Here is an 18,432-nt window from a genome sequence, read left to right on the forward strand (position 1 = left end):
AGAGAAAAATGCAACTGCACATAAGCTCTTAAGCACATTGAAAATCACGATATCAAAGCACTGTAAAAACCCAAAAATCCCAAAACACACCACTATTAACTGATTAAGTAAGCTCTTAAGCACATTGAAAGTCATGATATCGAACTGTGAGCCACCATAAACACACCACTGTAAAAACCCCAAAATCCCGAAATTTATACCCAAAAAAAACATAATTCGAAAACCAAAGACCAAGGTTAATGATTATAGCAGAAAAATCTAACAAAATATGTGCAAATAGTTTATACCAAATCCAAATTCCTAAAATCCACAAAACACAAACCATAAAATACATACCAAACATCACAGAAATTAGAGAACCCTGAAAGAAATTGAGGTGTAATTCACCTTTTTCACAGAGAAGAAAATATAAATAAGCATGTTGCATTGATTAAGCTAAGAACTAAAAAAAGTGTATGACAATATACCTCCAAATGCCAAAGAACCAAGTTTTCACTCCAACGATCCAAAATTCTGAAACATAGTAAATCCATTAGCAACTCTCAAACATGCTAAATTCAGACATAAGGTAAATAATTCACAGCAAAAAGGAACCCCCAAAACCTGACCTAACAGCACAACAAAATTCGGAAATAATTCACAGAAATTGGAAGAAATGATGACAATCTATGCTTATAGTAGAGAATCGAATTAAAAATTGAACTTAGCTAAAAAACACTTACCCTTCAATGTTTGGAGCCTCAGAAAAATTTATGAAGTTCACGCAAATATTTTTAGGTCTCAATGCACCTATCCTGCAAACCAACGAAAATGGAAATGCATTAATACAAATGCCAAAACCAATTTATAAGATTTTAGTATTCTTTTTACCCTTGCAACCGAAAAACAAAAATCGCAAAAAAATGAGCAAGAAGCTTAAGCAAAAAAAATATATTTTCAACTACCAAAACCCAATACCCATTTAACATGAGATTTTAGTGTTCTCTTTACCCTTGCAACTCAAAACAAAAAATCCTAGGAAAATGAGCAAGAAGCATAAGCAGGAAAAAAAACATATTTTCAACCACCAAAACCCAATACCCATTTAATCATACATGAATGAAAATCTAAACATAGAGTCATAGATCAACGAACTGAAATCCCAACAAAAAAAAAAAAAGACCTTAAAACAAAGAACAATACACAGAACAGAGAGATGCATCCCCAAAATGAGAGAAAATGACAGAAAACGAAACAAATAAAGGAACCCCTAAAACCTAACCCAACAGTGCAACAAAATCCGGAAATAATTCACAACAAAAAGGCTCAAATGATGACAATCTGTGCTAACAGTAAAGAATCCAATAAAAAAAGGAACTTAGCTTTCGAAATCCAACCACTCATCCGACACACAAAAGGGAACGGACGATCCAGAATGATTCATGGACTAAGGGACCTTACTCGGCTCTGTTCACCATCCCAACCCCTCCCTCTCTATTTCTCTCCCTATTATTTGAACAACCACTCTCTCTTTCTCTCACTGTCTCCCTTCCACTCACCCATGCCAGGATTGGCATGGCCTTACTTGCGCCCAAGAAAGAACCAACTGACAGGAAAGAACCTAACCCCAATCTGTAAACCAGCAATCTGTGCTAAACCAAACGGACAAAATTACCCTCTAAACTTTTAAGAATTACCCTCCCAACCCAGCCCCATGTGGCTGGTATTGTTGTAAATAGCATGAAATCGAGTGGCTCCGTGCTAAACCATATGGACAAAATCACCCTCTGAACTTCTGAGAATTACCCTCCCAACCCACTCTAATTTGGTTGGCATCGTTGTAAATAGAGTGAAATTGAGGGGCAAACAATTGACTGTAGATGAATAAACAGTCAATTCCTCCTCAATTTTATAATAGATAATTTGATCGGTAGCTTTTAGGGTTTGGTGCGAGGTCTATAGTTGTTTGGATTTTGATGAAATTTCAGAGGTGCGATCGCGGCTCAGAGAAAACCCTAGCTTGATCCACGCTGCAAGGCAAAGGTTTGGATAGTGTACGAATCGAAGGAAAACCCAAATCCAAGGAAAACCAAATGGCTTTTCGAATTTGATTTTTTTTTTTTTTTTGGAGTTTGGCTGTCGTGATTTGTAGTTTTTGAAGAGAGAACTAGAGAAATTTCTATTGGTTGGTCTTTTTCAGCAGGAAAGTGAGAGAGAAGTCGAGATCGGAGAGTGAGGGAAGGCAAGCTTTGGCAACATAAGGGTTTGTGGGAGAGATCGAAATGGATGGAAGACTTCTTCAGTAGAGAAGGAAAGCATGAGAAAGAGTGAGAGATGAGAGAAGACCGCAAAGTGAAGGAGAGTCAGAGGAAAAGTCAAGAAAGAGTCGAAGCAGAGCCCCTCGACAATGATCGATGAGTGCAAAGGTACTTTGCGTGCAAGCTTGAACGATCCTTGCCAACCTTTTTGTTTGCAATGTCCCAAAGTGGAATTCTTCTGTCCATTTCATTTTTTTAATGGCTTTATTAACTCAAGTTTTTTCACACTAACCTTCTGGTCCAGGCCCCCTTTCGCTGGCCCAAGGCCCGCTTACCCAATTCAGTCGGTCCGATCTGATTCGTCCGACCCGATCCGGTTCATCTGATTCGACCCGATTCGATTGGTCAACCATCTGATTTATTCGGTTCGATCTGGTTCGAAGGTCAACCGTCCGGTTCAATCGGTACGATCAGTCAACCGTCCGGTTCAGCCAGTCAAACCAGGTTCGCTGAGTCAACTGTCTGGCCTGGCAGGTTAGTTTGGGTTCGACATTATTCTTCAAATCTATTAGTTTATAATTAATAGTTCTTTTTTTTTTTAATAGTTCATTTTACACCTCAACATATGGTTCCGTTACCCTCCTGCAGACTGCTATAATTTATACGAGTGTAGTTAGATAGCCTGCAGACTGCTATAATTTATACGAGTGTAGTTAGATAGTTCTTTGCTCCTGTGGAAGATGTGGGACAACAATTTGGTTTCCCACCTCTTTGCTAACTCCCAATGTTTTTGTTCAAATCCCACAGATCCCTGTCTTTATTTAGCTATTTCGCACCAAAATTCTTCCCCATTGAAATATTGGCTCCATGAAAGATGAGCTCCAGTTTAAAACACGACTAATCCGTTCCCATTCAGGACCGTTGTTGTCCAGTACGTTCCGGTTCAAATCCGGTATGGTTTGTTCATTTGATTGGCTCGGTCCAGTCCGGTCGGCCGGCACGGTCGGCTTAGTAAATGCCAACTATTGAACTTGATATGTCAATAAATATTAGTCTCTTGTGAGAATGCTTTTGACTTGTGTAAACTAGGCTGGTTTAGTAACTGTTTCGTATTTAAATTTTACGGGCTTTTCTTCCACTATTCTTCTATTTTCCTCAGTAATCGATGGCAAGCACCGGTTTGAGGACAAAGATAGGGTGCCACTAAGTTGTTGGAATATGCCTACGGACTACTCAATGTACCAGAGATGTCATGGAGACTAATGTTGCTAGATAGAATGGTCATACGCACGTTCGTCATCGTCGTTCATTCTTTTTTCTTGGTTACATTTGAGGGTTTCGAACATTAGACTTATCCGCTTACCACTGAGCTAATTAACCCCAATGACCTAACTGTTATTCATTTTTATGGTCATCATAAACTGCACCTTGGTGTTACAAAGATGTGGTAATTTTTCAGTTTTTGGTTTTAAGCTCGTATCAAAGTAACACAAGCTGTTTGGCATCAAGCTTTATGAAATTGGGTTACAGACGTCATTGACTAGTTATTGTTTGTTCTTGTACGGTACAAATTCCACCAATTATTCAAGTGGTGGCAATGTGACCTCTTGTGGTAAATAAATAATGCATCAAACTCTTTTCACTGCATGGAGACGAATGCATAGAGGAGATGAAATATTGGCAGGCCATTATGCTCATTGAGAGATGAAACACAACCAGGGTATATATATTTTATCAGAGATGAATCAATCATCAAAATAAGAATTAGGCGGCCATTCATTATCATCTGATCTTTGTTTCTTTTGTTTATTCGCTAAAACCCTATCCCGAGTATTTTGATGAGCCCAACCATCACCTTCGGGCTTCAGTAACCCTTACTCTCAAATCCCTAGTTTCTATGTGATATCACAATAAGTTACATCCAATATCGACAACGTCGTTCGACTTTTCTATTTTTCTCTTTTTGTGAGTGTCTATCATTCAATTCACTTGCCATAAATAATTAGGGGGGTGTGACAAGAGAAAAAAGGTGTTGAAATCACTTCCCAACAAAAAAAAAAATCAACAACCAGGATTGCCAGGACGAAACTAGCAACACCGACTCGCAACTAAGCAGAGAGACAAGTTGAAGCCGACGGAGGATCCAATTCCAAAAGTCGACCAACAGATGGAGATGGACAATGAAGACCGTCTTCTTGACATCGAAACAAGAATCCTCACTTACCATAGACCTTTCTCTAAATCATGAGCGGGAATAAACCCTAAACCCTATCATCACAGTGGTTTGGTCTAAAACTAAACTATGCGTCAAATTCAAAGGATTATTTCCCATCACAAGTTAAAAATTCCAATCTTGAGATTTTTGGAGCATGAGCCTCGAATACAAATTTTCTCAAAAGACATTCTAATACAAATTTACGGCATTAAAATGACCAAGCTAGCCGTCGCTACCATCATATCGCTACCCAGCACCATGCCTTGCTGCTCCACCACCTGCCACGGCACCGCAGCTCTGCCGCACCAACACTGCAATGACAATCCAATTTGTGGCTTGTTGATTTTGATTTCTTCAGTTAATGGTTTTGCTAATTTTAACTGGGCAGTTGCCTGGAGAAAGCAGAATCATGACTAACTTCAAAACTAACAAACCCATTGGAAGATTCCAATGGTGCGACAAGGCAATATTGGTGGAGCAGCAAGGCTCTGTGCTGGTGTGAAGGTATGATCCGACTCGTTTGATCGCTTAGGGAGTTATTTTCACGCTAAAAATAGGATGCATTTGGTGAGTAGTGTTATTGTTGCACGCGTAGAAAATCCCATGTCCGTTTTTTGCATGTAAAAGTTTTGGTCTATAAAATCCCATGCAGATACCAATCCTAGGGCAAATTCTTTAGCACACTAAGATATATTCCTTTATAGTACTCCAACTACGTGCTTACCATCATGGCTCTTCTCATCACAAACCAAGGCCACTCCCTCCGCTTGGCCTCATTTCTCATGCTAATTTTGGCCTTCTGCTCCTCGAAGGCATTTTGTAGTCGCCAACTTTATGGCGACAACGAAATCACGGTTGTCAGGCATGAGGAGTGGATGGCTCAACATGGACGCACTTATAATGATGCACAAGAGAAGGAGATGCGCCACAACATATTCAAGAACAATGTGGAATTTGTACAAGCTTTTAACAAAAACAAGGAGGGAAAAAAGTACACGCTGAGTGTCAATAAGTTTGCGGACAAAACTAACGAGGAAATTCGGCCAATGCGCAACGGCTACAAGAGAAAGCAACGTTCAGGGCTCATGTCCGACTCTTTGATAACATCTCCTTTTCGATATGGAAATGTCAGTAATGTGCCATCTTCTGTGGATTGGAGATTGTCTGGCGCTGTGACCGCGGTCAAGAACCAAGGATATGAGTGTGGTATGCATGAATTCTTACCTAATATCTAGTTATCTACACGAAATTATACATGCGTTTAACGTAATTTTTTTCTTCTAATATATACTGAGTATATGCAGACAACGTAAGATGTTTACGTTGCCAATTTTCAATTTAATCAATGGTTTTAGTTTCAATGACAGCTTATCTAATTCGATGATGTCTTAATTCAATGATGCTACATTGTATGACAATGACAAGATAACAATTTATCTAATTCAATGATATTTACAGGGTGTTGTTGGGCGTTCGCATCAGTAGCAACTATAGAAGGGCTTAACAAACTCAAAACAAGAAACTTAATTCCACTATCCGAACAAGAGCTAGTTGATTGTGACACGAGCAGTTACAATCACGGATGCAATGGCGGTAATTCAAAGGTTGTATATGACTACATGATCAACCGCAACAGGAGCCTTGCAACTGAAGATAATTACCCTTACCAGGCTAAAGATGGAGGAATTTGCAAAACTGCTAGTGCTGCTCCTGCAGCTGGTGCCATAACCATAACCGGCTACGAGAATGTGCCTGCAAACAACGAAGATGCATTGTTGAAGGCTGTTGCGAACCAGCCGGTTTCTGTTGCCATTGATATTGACGCAGAGGAATTCAAGTATTATTCGGGTGGTGTGTACACTGGACCATGTGGTACAAACTTAAGCCATGAAGTGACTGCAGTCGGGTACGGTACTAGTAATGATGGGACCAAGTATTGGCTGCTCAAGAATTCTTGGGGCAAAGATTGGGGAGAGGGTGGATACATGAGATTACAAAGAGACGTGCCCGCCAAGGAAGGGTTATGCGGCATTGCTATGGAAGCTACTTATCCAACCGCATAATAACTTAAACCACCTGCAACATCCGCATGCTGCTAATTAATTTGTGATAAGTGTGATGGTTTAATTAAATTTGCTGATTTATTATTTTCTTTATGTTTCTTGTTCATCGGTTGTAAAGTGCCGTTGTTTATAAATTAATGGATAATAATTGCTTTGAATTACATTCATGTTGGTATTTCCATTATACCTCAATTAATCCAAAACCGTCATGAAATTTAGAACCTGAAATTGTGTATGTGAAATGTGGAGATTCCGTTTGGTGACATGAATTTTATTTTGCTTGATTCTTTGATTTTAATGTTTCCAGTCAAATACCGTTTCGCCATGAAAAAAAAAGTTCCCAGAAAAATATCCAGAACACAAAAATGTTCAAGTCAAATAAACAACAATGAGGATGAAGTAAACTATCAAATCAAATACTGCATAAAAAATTAATATAAAATATAATACAATTGTAGTGCAAGATGTAAAGATCACAAAAGGAGGGTCTTACAAATAAAAAACATCATAAATGGTAGAACATAAATGAGCTATATTTTTAATACATACGATAAATGAGCTATATTTTTAATAAACAAGTTTTTGTTTTTATTTTTGAAATTAAACCCATTTTACACCCTAATAAAGATGGGGGAGTTTATTGCACGTGTAGAAAATTCTTGGCCATTTTGCTTTGCATGTAAGATTTTGTGTATAAAATGCCACGCCATGCTGAATGTGTGTCGTATACCAAGGTAACTTATCTAAAGTACTCCAAGTGCTTACCAATATCATGGCTCTACTCCTCACAAACCAAGGCCAATCCCTCGCCTTATTTCTGGTTCTCGTTTTGGGCTTCTGCTCCTCCCAAGCTTTTTGTAGTCGTCAACTTTCTGATGACGAAAAAATCATGTTGGAGAGGCACAAGGAGTGGATGGCTCGACATGGACGTGTTTACAAGGATGCACAAGAGAAGGACAGGCGTTACAACACATTCAAGTCCAATGTGGAGTTTATAAAAGGCTTTAACAAGAAGAGCGAAAACAAGTACAGGCTCGACATCAATAAGTTTGCAGACCTAACTAACGAGGAATTTCAGGCGATGAGTCAAGGCTACAAGAGGATACACCTCCCCGAAATCATGTCCAACTCTTCCAAAGCAGCTCTAGATAACAATTTTCGATATGAAAATGTCACCGATGTGCCAATATCTAAGGATTATTTTTCAATTGGCGCTGTGACCACCGTCAAATACCAAGGGCAATGTGGTAAGCATGCAAGATTAAGCTATCTCTATGAGGTTTTACTTTCATAGATCATGCAATATGTGTTCTTGTTTGATAGTTTGAAAACACACGATGCTTGTGTTTCCAAAATCTGAACCTGGATAGCGCATTCAACCAATAATTATTATGTTTATAGTCGATATGGCCCCGGTCAGAAGCCAAGGTTATGACTGTGGTATGCATGCATTAAGCAATTTCTAGACATTTGCACGAGATAATACATGCATGTAATGTAATTTTTTTTTTCTTATACTGATTATATTAAGACAGTGTACAATGTTTATGTTATGTTGCCAAATTTTCAATTTAAGGGGCTTTTAGAGATGAGGGTTTGTCAAAGATTATTTTTAGAATATAACTTGGAAGGTTTTCAATATCTAAAAATGATCTTTTATTCTAATGCATTATGACATGTCACTTATAATAAAACCACATGTTTTACTACTATTAACAAGAATGCCATATTTATTGTCTACAATGTAACCTCCACCATCAAAGTTTTAAAAGGTAACCGGAGATTCATTATCACCCATAACATCCATCTTCATTGTCTAAAAAATGCTATCTTTATTGTCTATAACTACCTACTTCTTTTTATTTATTTTATTTTTATATTTATTTAAATTTGATATTGGGTGAAGAATGCACTAATTTAGGTCCGATAGTTTCGGTATAGTCAATTAGGTACGTTATATAGTTTAGGTATGATAGATTCGGCACGGTCAATTTGGTACGATTAGTATTTTTTATGTTTTAGTTCACTAGGTTTGATAAATTAGGTACGTTATATAGTTTAGGTCTAATAGATTTGGTACGGTCAATTTGGTTCCAATTTGTATTTTTATGTTTTAGTTCAGGAGGTCCGATAGATTCAGTATGATCAATTTGGAATGGTTTGTATTTTTTATGTTTTAGTTCATTAGATAGATTAAATCTAATCAATTTGATACATTAGTTATGATTTACAAAATGCTTTTCAATTTTTTTGTATGTTTGAATCCCTTAAAAGGGTAATATAGACAAACTACAATAAATTCATAAAAAAAGTAATTAAATTATGACATGGAATATATAAGCTGACATGGACACGAGTCAAGGGACTATTGTTAGTTTTCATCTTACATACGGTACTATTAAAAACATGGTCTTTTTTAGGGATTAAAATGAAGTTTTTAAACAATTTATATAACTCAATGATATTTACAGGATGTTGTTGGGCGTTCGCATCAGTGGCAACCGTAGAAGGGCTAAACAAACTCAAAACAGGAAACCTAATTTCACTATCAGAACAAGAGCTAATTGATTGTGACACGAATAGCTACGATCACGGCTGCGATGGAGGTAATTCAAAGGTTGCGTATGACTACATGATCAAACTCAACAAAGGCCTTGCAACTGAAGATAATTACCCTTACCAGGCTAAAGATGGAGGAATTTGCAGAACTACTACTGTTGCTCCTGCATCTGGTGCCATAACCATAACCGGCTACGAGAATGTGCCTGCAAACAACGAAGATGCATTGTTGAAGGCTGTTGCGAACCAGCCGGTTTCTGTTGCCATTGATATTAACGCAAAGGAATTCAAGTATTATTCGAGTGGCGTGTACACTGGACCATGTGGTACAAACTTAACCCATGAAGTGACTGCAGTTGGGTACGGTACTAGTAATGATGGGACTAAGTATTGGCTGCTCAAGAATTCTTGGGGTAAAGAGTGGGGGGAGAGTGGATACCTTAGATTACAAAGAGATGTGCCCGCCAAGGAAGGTCTATGTGGCATTGCTATGGAAGCTACCTATCCAACCGCATGATAACTTAAAAGGAGTTTTTTTTATAACTTTAATTCTTGAAAAAGATTGAAATTCAATAAGAACTTGATGTTAGATTTTTTATTTTTTTTAAATTGAAACGATAGCGGTTTTATTTTTATTCAGAATACGACATACAATCATCCAAAAAGCTACCCTGGATTAATTTCAAAGGTTCCTTGAACCAATGGAAACTAGAAGAAAATTCTAAGACCTACGTGGCCATTCTATGGACCACACCATTAGCGGAACGACTAACATGATAAATTTTGGAGGACCCAAAACCTCCCAGGCACTCCCGTACATCATCCAACAATAAATCCGAAGAGGAGGACCCACGCTTCAAACTCCCAACCCCTTGAACCCAAATCAAATCTCAGTAAATCGAATCACACGGTTACAAAAAAAAAAAATAATAATAAATAAATAAAATTACCCTTTTGACTCACCATTAGTGACAACTTGGAGATCTCCCTAACTTTCTCCATTGGCATTGCAAGCTGCAACTTCCCATTCGCAACATAAGCGATATGCGAGGGCCAATCTTCCAACCCGTCAAATATATGCGTAGCGTAAACGATCGTATACATGTTAGAACTGAGTAAAAACTACAAACAAATTGAAAGATGGAGGATTCAAGTCCCACAGCTCTGTGAATTGACCTCCATTACAAGCAAATAGTCCAATTTCCTCACATAATCACACACCTCAAACAAATTACAATCCCAAAACTTCACGATCCACCGGATGCATCTTCTAATTCTGTTGTCATCCGCGCCCAGAAGAACGAAGAACACCAAGACTCAGACTGAGGATACCTCCACAGTGGTTTTTGAGTCGTAAAGTATCTATTATTGCCTGATAACTCTGTTTGAGCTGAAGATAAAGTTCTCTTCTCCGGCAATGGTGGAAGTCAGGCGTCCGGCTGCCCAACCATTGTTCGCTGAACAAACATCACTGCTTCCCTCATTTGGTTGCTCAAACTCCGGAAGACCCTTCGCCTTTCTCTCCTTCCTTCTCTTCCTCTCCTCCTCACACTCCTTCCGCAGCCAACTCTCGACTGTCCTCTGCAAACCGAACCCAAATCCAATATCAGTAAATCGAATCATACAATTACGAATAAAATTTAAATTACCCTTTTAACGCACCATTAGGGACAACCTGAAGATCTCCCCAACTTTCTCCATCAGCTTTGCTAGCTGCAACTTCCCATTCGCAACATAAGCGATATGCGAGGGCCAAATATATGCGTAGCGTAAATGATCGTGGCGCCTCGTTCTTCGCATTCCTTCCTTAAGAACTTGAGAAGGTCAGCTCTTGCTAGGACATCGAGGTCCACCGTTATCTCGTCTAGCAGAAGAACCTATTGGTCTCAGACACAAATCATCAAACACTTGGCGTGCGTAAAAAAAATACACCATCAAAACTGTTAAAAATGGACTTTGACTACCTTGTATGGCTTGAGCAGACCCATACAGATTTGCACTCATCTTCTCTGACCATCGGACACCTTGTGCAACTGCCATGAAAGATCAATATCCAAAACCTTTATCAGCTCTGATCTCCTTTGTGGGTCGATCCCCGCCACCCCATTGATCAACTTATCGGCCGAAACGTCCATTTGAATCGGGACATCAAACCCGGCGAACGCTACATCTCGCCGCCACTCTCCGCCGAGGTACGAGAGGTCGCCGGAGCCGGTCAAGGCTGTGTCGTGAAACGCCGACCTTCCGAGCGCACGCGAACCATGCGGGGCTCGACCATGTGCTTGCCGCCCAGGATCTTCAAGATCGTGGTTTTCCCCGCGCCGTTGGATCCGACGAGCAGGCATCGGTCACCGGCGTTGAGGGTGAGATTGAAGTCCTCGATCAGCGGCTTAGATCCCGGCAGCGGGTGGCCGTTAATTCCTGGGCAGGTGAATTTTAAGCCATTGATCTCGATCGATGGCTCGGAGTTTAGTTTCACACCCATTGTCGATGAATTTTTAGAGAGAGAGAGATGAGATTAGGAGAGAGCAAGTGTGCCGACACGAAAGAGTCGTTAAAGCTTTCGGCGATGGACGAGTTTGGTTGTCGACTCGGTGGACACAAACTCCGAACTCGGTAGTTGGTAGTTGGTAGTTGGTAGTTGGTAGTTTGCCATGTCATCCAATGACAAGCAGACACGTTGCTGCTACTCACACAGGCAAATAAGGGTTGGGCGCCAACAAACTTGGAGGCTCCGGATCCGATCTCCGGGTTCGGGTCGGACCCAACTTCTAGGTTACGAGTCTTCTCTCCTAACTCTTGAATCTGGACTGAAGGTGTTTTTCTTGGATTCCGAAATAGACCTTGGAAATGGCGGCAATTTACAGTCTCTACGTCATCAACAAATCAGGCGGCTTGATCTACTAGAAGGTCACAAAACCCTAAGAGATTTCAATTTTCTCATTTATTTTCCTTTGTTTTCTCAACAACCAAACATGAAAGTTATCGAATTTCGATTGCTGTGTTTAGGACTAATTTGCAATTGAAATTTAGAAGTCTCACTTAAATTTAATTGATTTCAAATTTGCAGATTGTAAGGTTTGTATATAATGTAGAAGGTAAAGTTAGTGAGCCTTTGAATTGGATGAGCTTAAGTTGAGAAGATTTTTGTTTTGTTTCAGAGTTGGATGAGCCTTTGAATTGACTCTACTTTGGCTCCATTCACCTTTCAAGATATTTAATAACCGGATCCATCGAGCATATTGCTTCATTAGTTTCCTTGAGGAATCCCTCTATAACACTAATATGCTCATGCATGCATTTTTGTTTACTTTTTCAAAAGCGCTACCAAGAACAATTCTCAGTTAAATGCTTTAATTTGAAATAAATTCGAAAATAAAAAAAGAGCACTAACTTGTATTTCTGTTTGCTATTCCAACTGAAAATTCACGTACTTTTTCCCTTCGGATTAGAGAGTATTGTTTATTCGTAGTATACAATTACACCTATAAATGTTAGTTATACTAATTAGTCAGACCAACTCCAATGGTGAGCTAAAAGCCAAATTACCCCCCAAAATTTCCCTCCAAACCCAATCCAACCCAAGGGGAAATTTTGGGCTAAATGCTGATTCCCCCCAAAATTTAGCCCAGAAATCGGAATTTAAATTTTTTTAGATTAAAATGTTTATAAAATTAATTTACAATAGTCTACATATTTATTTTTTATTTTTTAAATTAATTTAACAAAAAAAAATAGCCTAAGTTCATTCTTTAATAATCCCGGACTAAAATTTTAGGCTAGAACAGTTGGAGCAGAAAAGCTGTTTCTGGGCTAAAAGTTAAAATTTTCAAGCTAAAATATTTAACATTTAGCCCAACCATTAAAGATGGTCTTAAGGTAGTAGGGTCGTGTGCTCTCCGTATTGGCACTCAAATTTCAAACACCGCCCCGCACGTAAATAATAATAGTGTGAAGATCATTTTATAAGAAAAATGGATACATCCGTACTCGTTTGGAGGATTTTGGGAAGAAACACAACGGATAAATGACTGAATTGTCAAAAGATGACACTGGTCTACTCAAATCAATACCATTGTCATTTTCCTCCAAAGATTCAAGGGCAGCCGAAAAGAAAGAGATTGAAAACATGCTTAGGGGTGGTTTGGGAGTGAGGTGCTTAAAAAAAAACACCCATGAAAAAAAGCTGTGAAGGTTTTAGGTGTTTGGTAAATTGAAAAAAAAAGGCTTATTTTGGAAGCTGCTGTGAGAATAAGCTGAAATCAAAGAAAAAAGTTGAAGCTGTTATTTGCAGCTTTGGAAAACTGGCTTTTTTTCAAAGCACACGGAGCTACAGTGCTCATTTAATGAAAAAACCCACTATCAGACTGCTTTTTTTTCCAAAAGCACTTTTACAAAAAAGTTTACCAAACATTATGCTGATTTATTTCACAGCCGCTTATTCTCACATCATCTTTTTTTCAAAGCACAGCAATACCAAACCAACCCTTAATAAAGTCATCGTAATTGGTTGTAAGGTTTGTATATAATGTAGAAGGTAAAGTTAGTGAGCCTTTGAATTGGATGAGCTTAAGTTGAGAAGATTTTTGTTTTGTTTCAGAGTTGGATGAGCCTTTGAATTGACTGTACTTTGGCTCCATTCACCTTTCAAGATATTTAGGGGTGGTTTGTGAGTGATGTGCTTAAAAAAAAAAGCACGCATGAAAAAAAGCTGTGAGGGTTTTAGGTGTTTGGTAAATTGAAAAAAAAAAGGCTTATTTTGGAAGCTACTGTGAGAATAAGCTGAAATCAAATAAAAAAGTTGAAGCTGCTATTTGCAGCTTTGGAAAACTGGCTTTTTTTTCAAAGCACACGGAGCTACAATGCTCCTTTAATGAAAAAACTCACTATCAGACTGTTTTTTTCTTCCAAAAGCACTTTTACAAAAAAGTTTACCAAACACTCTGCTGATTTATTTCACAGCCGCTTATTCTCACATCAGCTTTTTTTCAAAGCACAGCAATACCAAACCAGCCCTTAATAACCGGATCCATCTAGCATATTGCTTCATTAGTTTCCTTGAGGAATCCCTCTATAACACTAATATGCTCATGCATGCATTTTTGTTTACTTTTTCAAAAGCGCTACCAAGAACAATTCTCAGTTAAATGCATTAATTTGAAATAAATTTTTTAAAAAAAGAGCACAAACTTGTATTTCTGTTTGCTACTCCAACTGAAAATTCACGTACTTTTGCTCTTCGGATGAGAGAGTATTGTTTATTCATTGTATACAATTACACCTATAAATGTTAGTTATACTAATTAGTTAGACCAACTCCAATGGTGGGCTAAAAGTCAAATTATCCCTCAAAATTTCCCCCCAAACCCAATCCAACCTAAGGAGAATTTTTGGGCTAAATGCTAAATGCTAAACTAAGGCCATATTCCCCCCAAAATGTAGCTCAAAAATTGGAATTTAAAATTTTCAATATTTATCGGAATTTAAATTTTTTTTAGATTAAAATGTTCATAAAATTAATTTACGATAGTCTACATATTTATTTATTTAAAAAAAATTAATTTAACAAAAAAAATAGTCCAAGTTCATTCTTTAATAATATCGGGCTAAAATTTTAGGCTAGAACGGTTAGAGCAGAAAAACTATTTCTGGATTAAAAAGTTAAATTTTCCGGGCTAAAATATTTAACTTTTAGCTCAACCATTAGAAATGGTCTTAAGGTAGTAGGGTAGTGTGCTCTCCGTATTGGCACTCAAATTTCAAACACCGCCCCGTAATAATAGTGTGAAGATCACCTTATAAGAAAAATGGATACATCCGTACTCGTTTAGAGGATTTTGGGAAGAAACACGATGGGTAAATGACAGAAATGTCAAAAGATGACACTTGTCTACTCATACCAATACCATTGTCATTTTCCTCCAAGGATTCAAGGGCAGCCAAAAAGAAAGAGATTGAGGACATACTGAATAAAGTCATCGTAATTGGTTGAAAAGACATTTATATTGTCGAAGGGAAGTACTGGATGTCTTTTCCAACTTTTGATTGCCCCCTTTTCTCATCCCATGTCACTTATCAACCGACAATTAGTAGGCAATCGTTAGACATTCGATTTTTTTCACGTTTAAATGTTAATCAAATTTCAGTCTGATAATCACTGCCTCAATGTCTAGTCGGGTTGCATATCGTAATTTTGTTACTTGTGGTCTAAGGTGGAAAGTCACGTTTTCCCATTGGGCCCATTCGTCATTTTACAATATTATTCAGAGATCTTGAAAACGTTATCTAATTAGTATCAACATCAAATAAATGTAGGGAATTAGTTGGGCAGTTTTAGAGAGGATTATGGCCCTTGATGAGGCGTGACATAAGCTCCAAATTAATTAAAGATAAAACACATTTCAGAAAGAAAAAAATACAAACGAGTATTCGATTCAATCAATACAAAGTAATAATCTAGGTCTTTGCATTCATATTTTTTCAACCTACAATATTTTGTCTGTCTGTCAAAATCCTAGTGTTCTAGGAAATGAATCATGTGGAATGATCCATGTGATTGTGATTGCATTAGGTCAAGGTTTGAAAATCTACACCTACATGCCAAACCCTCTTAAGCGCCCCCTTGATAGTTGAAGAAATGTTCAGGAATCAATCGTTGTTCACTAGTAATGTTCGAAGCAAGAAACATGAGAAAGCAAAGCACTAGCAATTTGGAGGAAAACAGAACTCTGAGAAGACCAAGTAATAATAAATTAGAGCAATTGAAAAAATGAGAGGACTCCAGGACATACCAAACTTTTGGATGGGAAAGTATTACTTTGCAAGACAAATATCCTTGTGGTAAAGCACACCCTCTTTGTTCTAAATGAGCTGCCATGTGATAAAACGTAAGAACTGAGTCATTTCTCTCTTAGACTCCAATAAGTTGTAGAGAAGATATAGGAAACAAAGGCAATATACAAATTAAGGGAACAAAGGCAATACCAAAGTTCATTACATTTAATAGTTCTCAAAGCAAATTGAAAGCTTAAGTACATGGAATGATTAAATAGATTGACAACATGATAATATCATCAAGTTTGGCTTGTAGCTACCATTTGAAATAAACGCAGTAATTTAAATTGATTAATAGTTAGCCAGCTAAGTGGAGAGAAAGTTAGAGTCCTTTCGTATTAGGCTGAAAATTTGAGTTTGATTTCAATTTTACAAAAATAAAACTCCCCTCGTGAAAGAGTAAAATGAGAGTAATCAATAATATATTAGGAAATAGATGGTCCTCATATGTATTAAACTCACACAACTATAGTAAGTGTTACAGTTTTATCAAATATTCAAAGAGACGGGTTACTGGACCACTCCTAATTGCACAGATATTATAACCGTTAATCAATCTATTGTTAGATGTTGCCTTTTATTACAAAAAGCTCGATATTATTAAGAATGAAACCATACACTTATATAATGTTTTTTATTTTCTCAATTCCTCGATGTGAGATTTATATTCAACATGCCATCTCATGTGGGACCAGAACATAATGGACCACACTTGCACCAATCCCACATTGCACATTAAGCGTAAAAGCATGGTGTTACATTAAACCCAATAATGCGGCCACGATACATACCCACGATCAAACCTACTATGGTTCTATATCAGATATTCAGAAAGACGGGCCATCCACCCATTCCTAACCATATATGTATTGTCTCAACGTAATTCCATGTTGTTATGTGTTATGTTTTATTTTCTCAATTCTAAGACTTATGTTCAACAAGTTCTTCATGATTTTTATAGAAATATTCATACTTTTCTGATTTTATTGTTTAGTAAACATATAAAAATTAATAAGAGATGAGTCATTTTGATAAATCACATTTTAATAATCAAGGAGTAAGATTATATCACTTAAACAAGCTACGCGCATGAAGTAGACATCCTCAAAATTGCAAAGAAAAAGAATATTGGTGCGTGCAAAAGACAAAAAATGATTAATTTATTTATTTTGTTAAAATAAACTATTATTATGTTAAAATAAACTATTATTATCCCATTTCTTTTGATAACAAGCAGGGACAATACGTAACGTTTTGCACGTCCACCACTTTCCACCGATAGAAGTTTCTAAGGCCTCATTTGGCAGCTCGGACTGTACTGACTATTTCTGTCGGATAGGATAAATAGCCACCGGATAGTACTGATTAAATTAGTCGGGTGTTTGGTGCAATATCGGACTAATGACCGTATTATTTATACTGTGTTTGGTTATACCGGATAGGAGGAATCAAACTTAAAATAAAATTAAACCTAAAAAAAAAAAAAAAAAAAAAAACTGAAATCAGCTTTTTGTTCCCAGATGTCTCCGCACCCCCAAACTCCCTCCCTCTCCCTCCCTTCTTCTTCTTCCCCGACTGCATAATCCCAAATAATTTTTCCAGTCTCTGCGAGCAGATATCGCCCTCTTTGTGAGTAATGCTTTAGAATGTCACCAAAAAGTTGACCTTTTTTCCCGACTGCATAATCAAAACTGCATAATCAAAACTTAAAATAAATAAAAATAAAAATAAAACTGAAACCATCACTTTTTTCCCAGATCTCTCCGCCGCACACCCCAAATTCCCTCCCTCTCTCTCCCTTATTCTTCCTCGACTGCAGAAGAATCCCAAATTGAAATCATCTCTCCGCCGCACCATGTTTCTTTGCAAGACTCAGTTGCAGGGGAGGACGGCGAGTGGATGAAAGGACAATGACGATGCCGAGAGGACGACGACGCCGAGAGAACGACGACGAGGGAGGCGACGGGGAAGGCGAGAGGAAGACGACGACGCCGAGAGAACGACGATGAGGAAGGCGACGAGGAAGGCGGCGGGGAAGGCGACAAGGAAGACGACGGGGAAGGCGACGAGGAAGGCCACAAGGAGAGGATGACGAGGAAGGCGACGGGGAGGACGACGACGATGCCGAGAGAAGGCGAGAGAGAGAGGGCCGAGTTCGCGAGAGGACCGACTAATAATCCAAGCCTTTTGGTTGGGTTTATTAATCCGACATATACCCTCTTAGATAAACAGACCGGTTAAATTAATTCGGCGCTTATTTAGTACGATTGAGCGCCAAACACCCGCGTCCGTATAACTAGTCCTATCCGATTTGCCAAACAGGGCCTAAGACTCTCACACCAAACGAAAAACCTATAATCTCATCACACGACAGTCACACCCTCCTCGCCACGTGGAAAATCACATATACGTGACGCTCATAGTCGCCTGGATTTACTAACGCGGGGTCCACCTACCAAAACTGAATGACCTTTTCACCCCAACTTTTACACTTTTAGAATATTCTATGGGAATTGTTATTAGC

At 38.2% G+C, this 18,432-nt stretch overlaps 2 protein-coding genes and 1 pseudogene across 2 annotated transcripts in view; 2 read left to right on the forward strand and 1 right to left on the reverse strand.

Moving 5' to 3' along the window:
* Positions 1-5,180: 5,180 nt before the first annotated feature.
* Positions 5,181-6,515, forward strand: LOC126618282 (ervatamin-B-like). The gene is made up of 2 exons (XM_050286331.1): positions 5,181-5,658; positions 5,911-6,515. The coding sequence occupies exons 1-2, from the start codon at positions 5,181-5,183 to the stop codon at positions 6,513-6,515; spliced, it is 1,083 nt and encodes a 360-aa protein (XP_050142288.1).
* Positions 6,516-7,344: 829 nt separating this feature from the next.
* Positions 7,345-18,432, forward strand: part of LOC126618349 (senescence-specific cysteine protease SAG12-like) — a 28,529-nt gene continuing 17,441 nt past the window's right edge. The window contains exons 1-2 of the mRNA XM_050286380.1: positions 7,345-7,762; positions 8,987-9,604. Of these exons, the coding sequence (XP_050142337.1) occupies positions 7,405-7,762; positions 8,987-9,591 (963 nt within the window). The 5' untranslated portion in view covers positions 7,345-7,404 and the 3' untranslated portion in view covers positions 9,592-9,604. The remainder of the gene's footprint in view (positions 7,763-8,986; positions 9,605-18,432) is intronic.
* Positions 10,120-11,847, reverse strand: LOC126618348 (ABC transporter I family member 20-like; annotated as a pseudogene).

The sequence above is a fragment of the Malus sylvestris genome, chromosome 4, assembly GCF_916048215.2.
Source record: "Malus sylvestris chromosome 4, drMalSylv7.2, whole genome shotgun sequence".
NCBI lineage: Eukaryota > Viridiplantae > Streptophyta > Magnoliopsida > Rosales > Rosaceae > Malus > Malus sylvestris.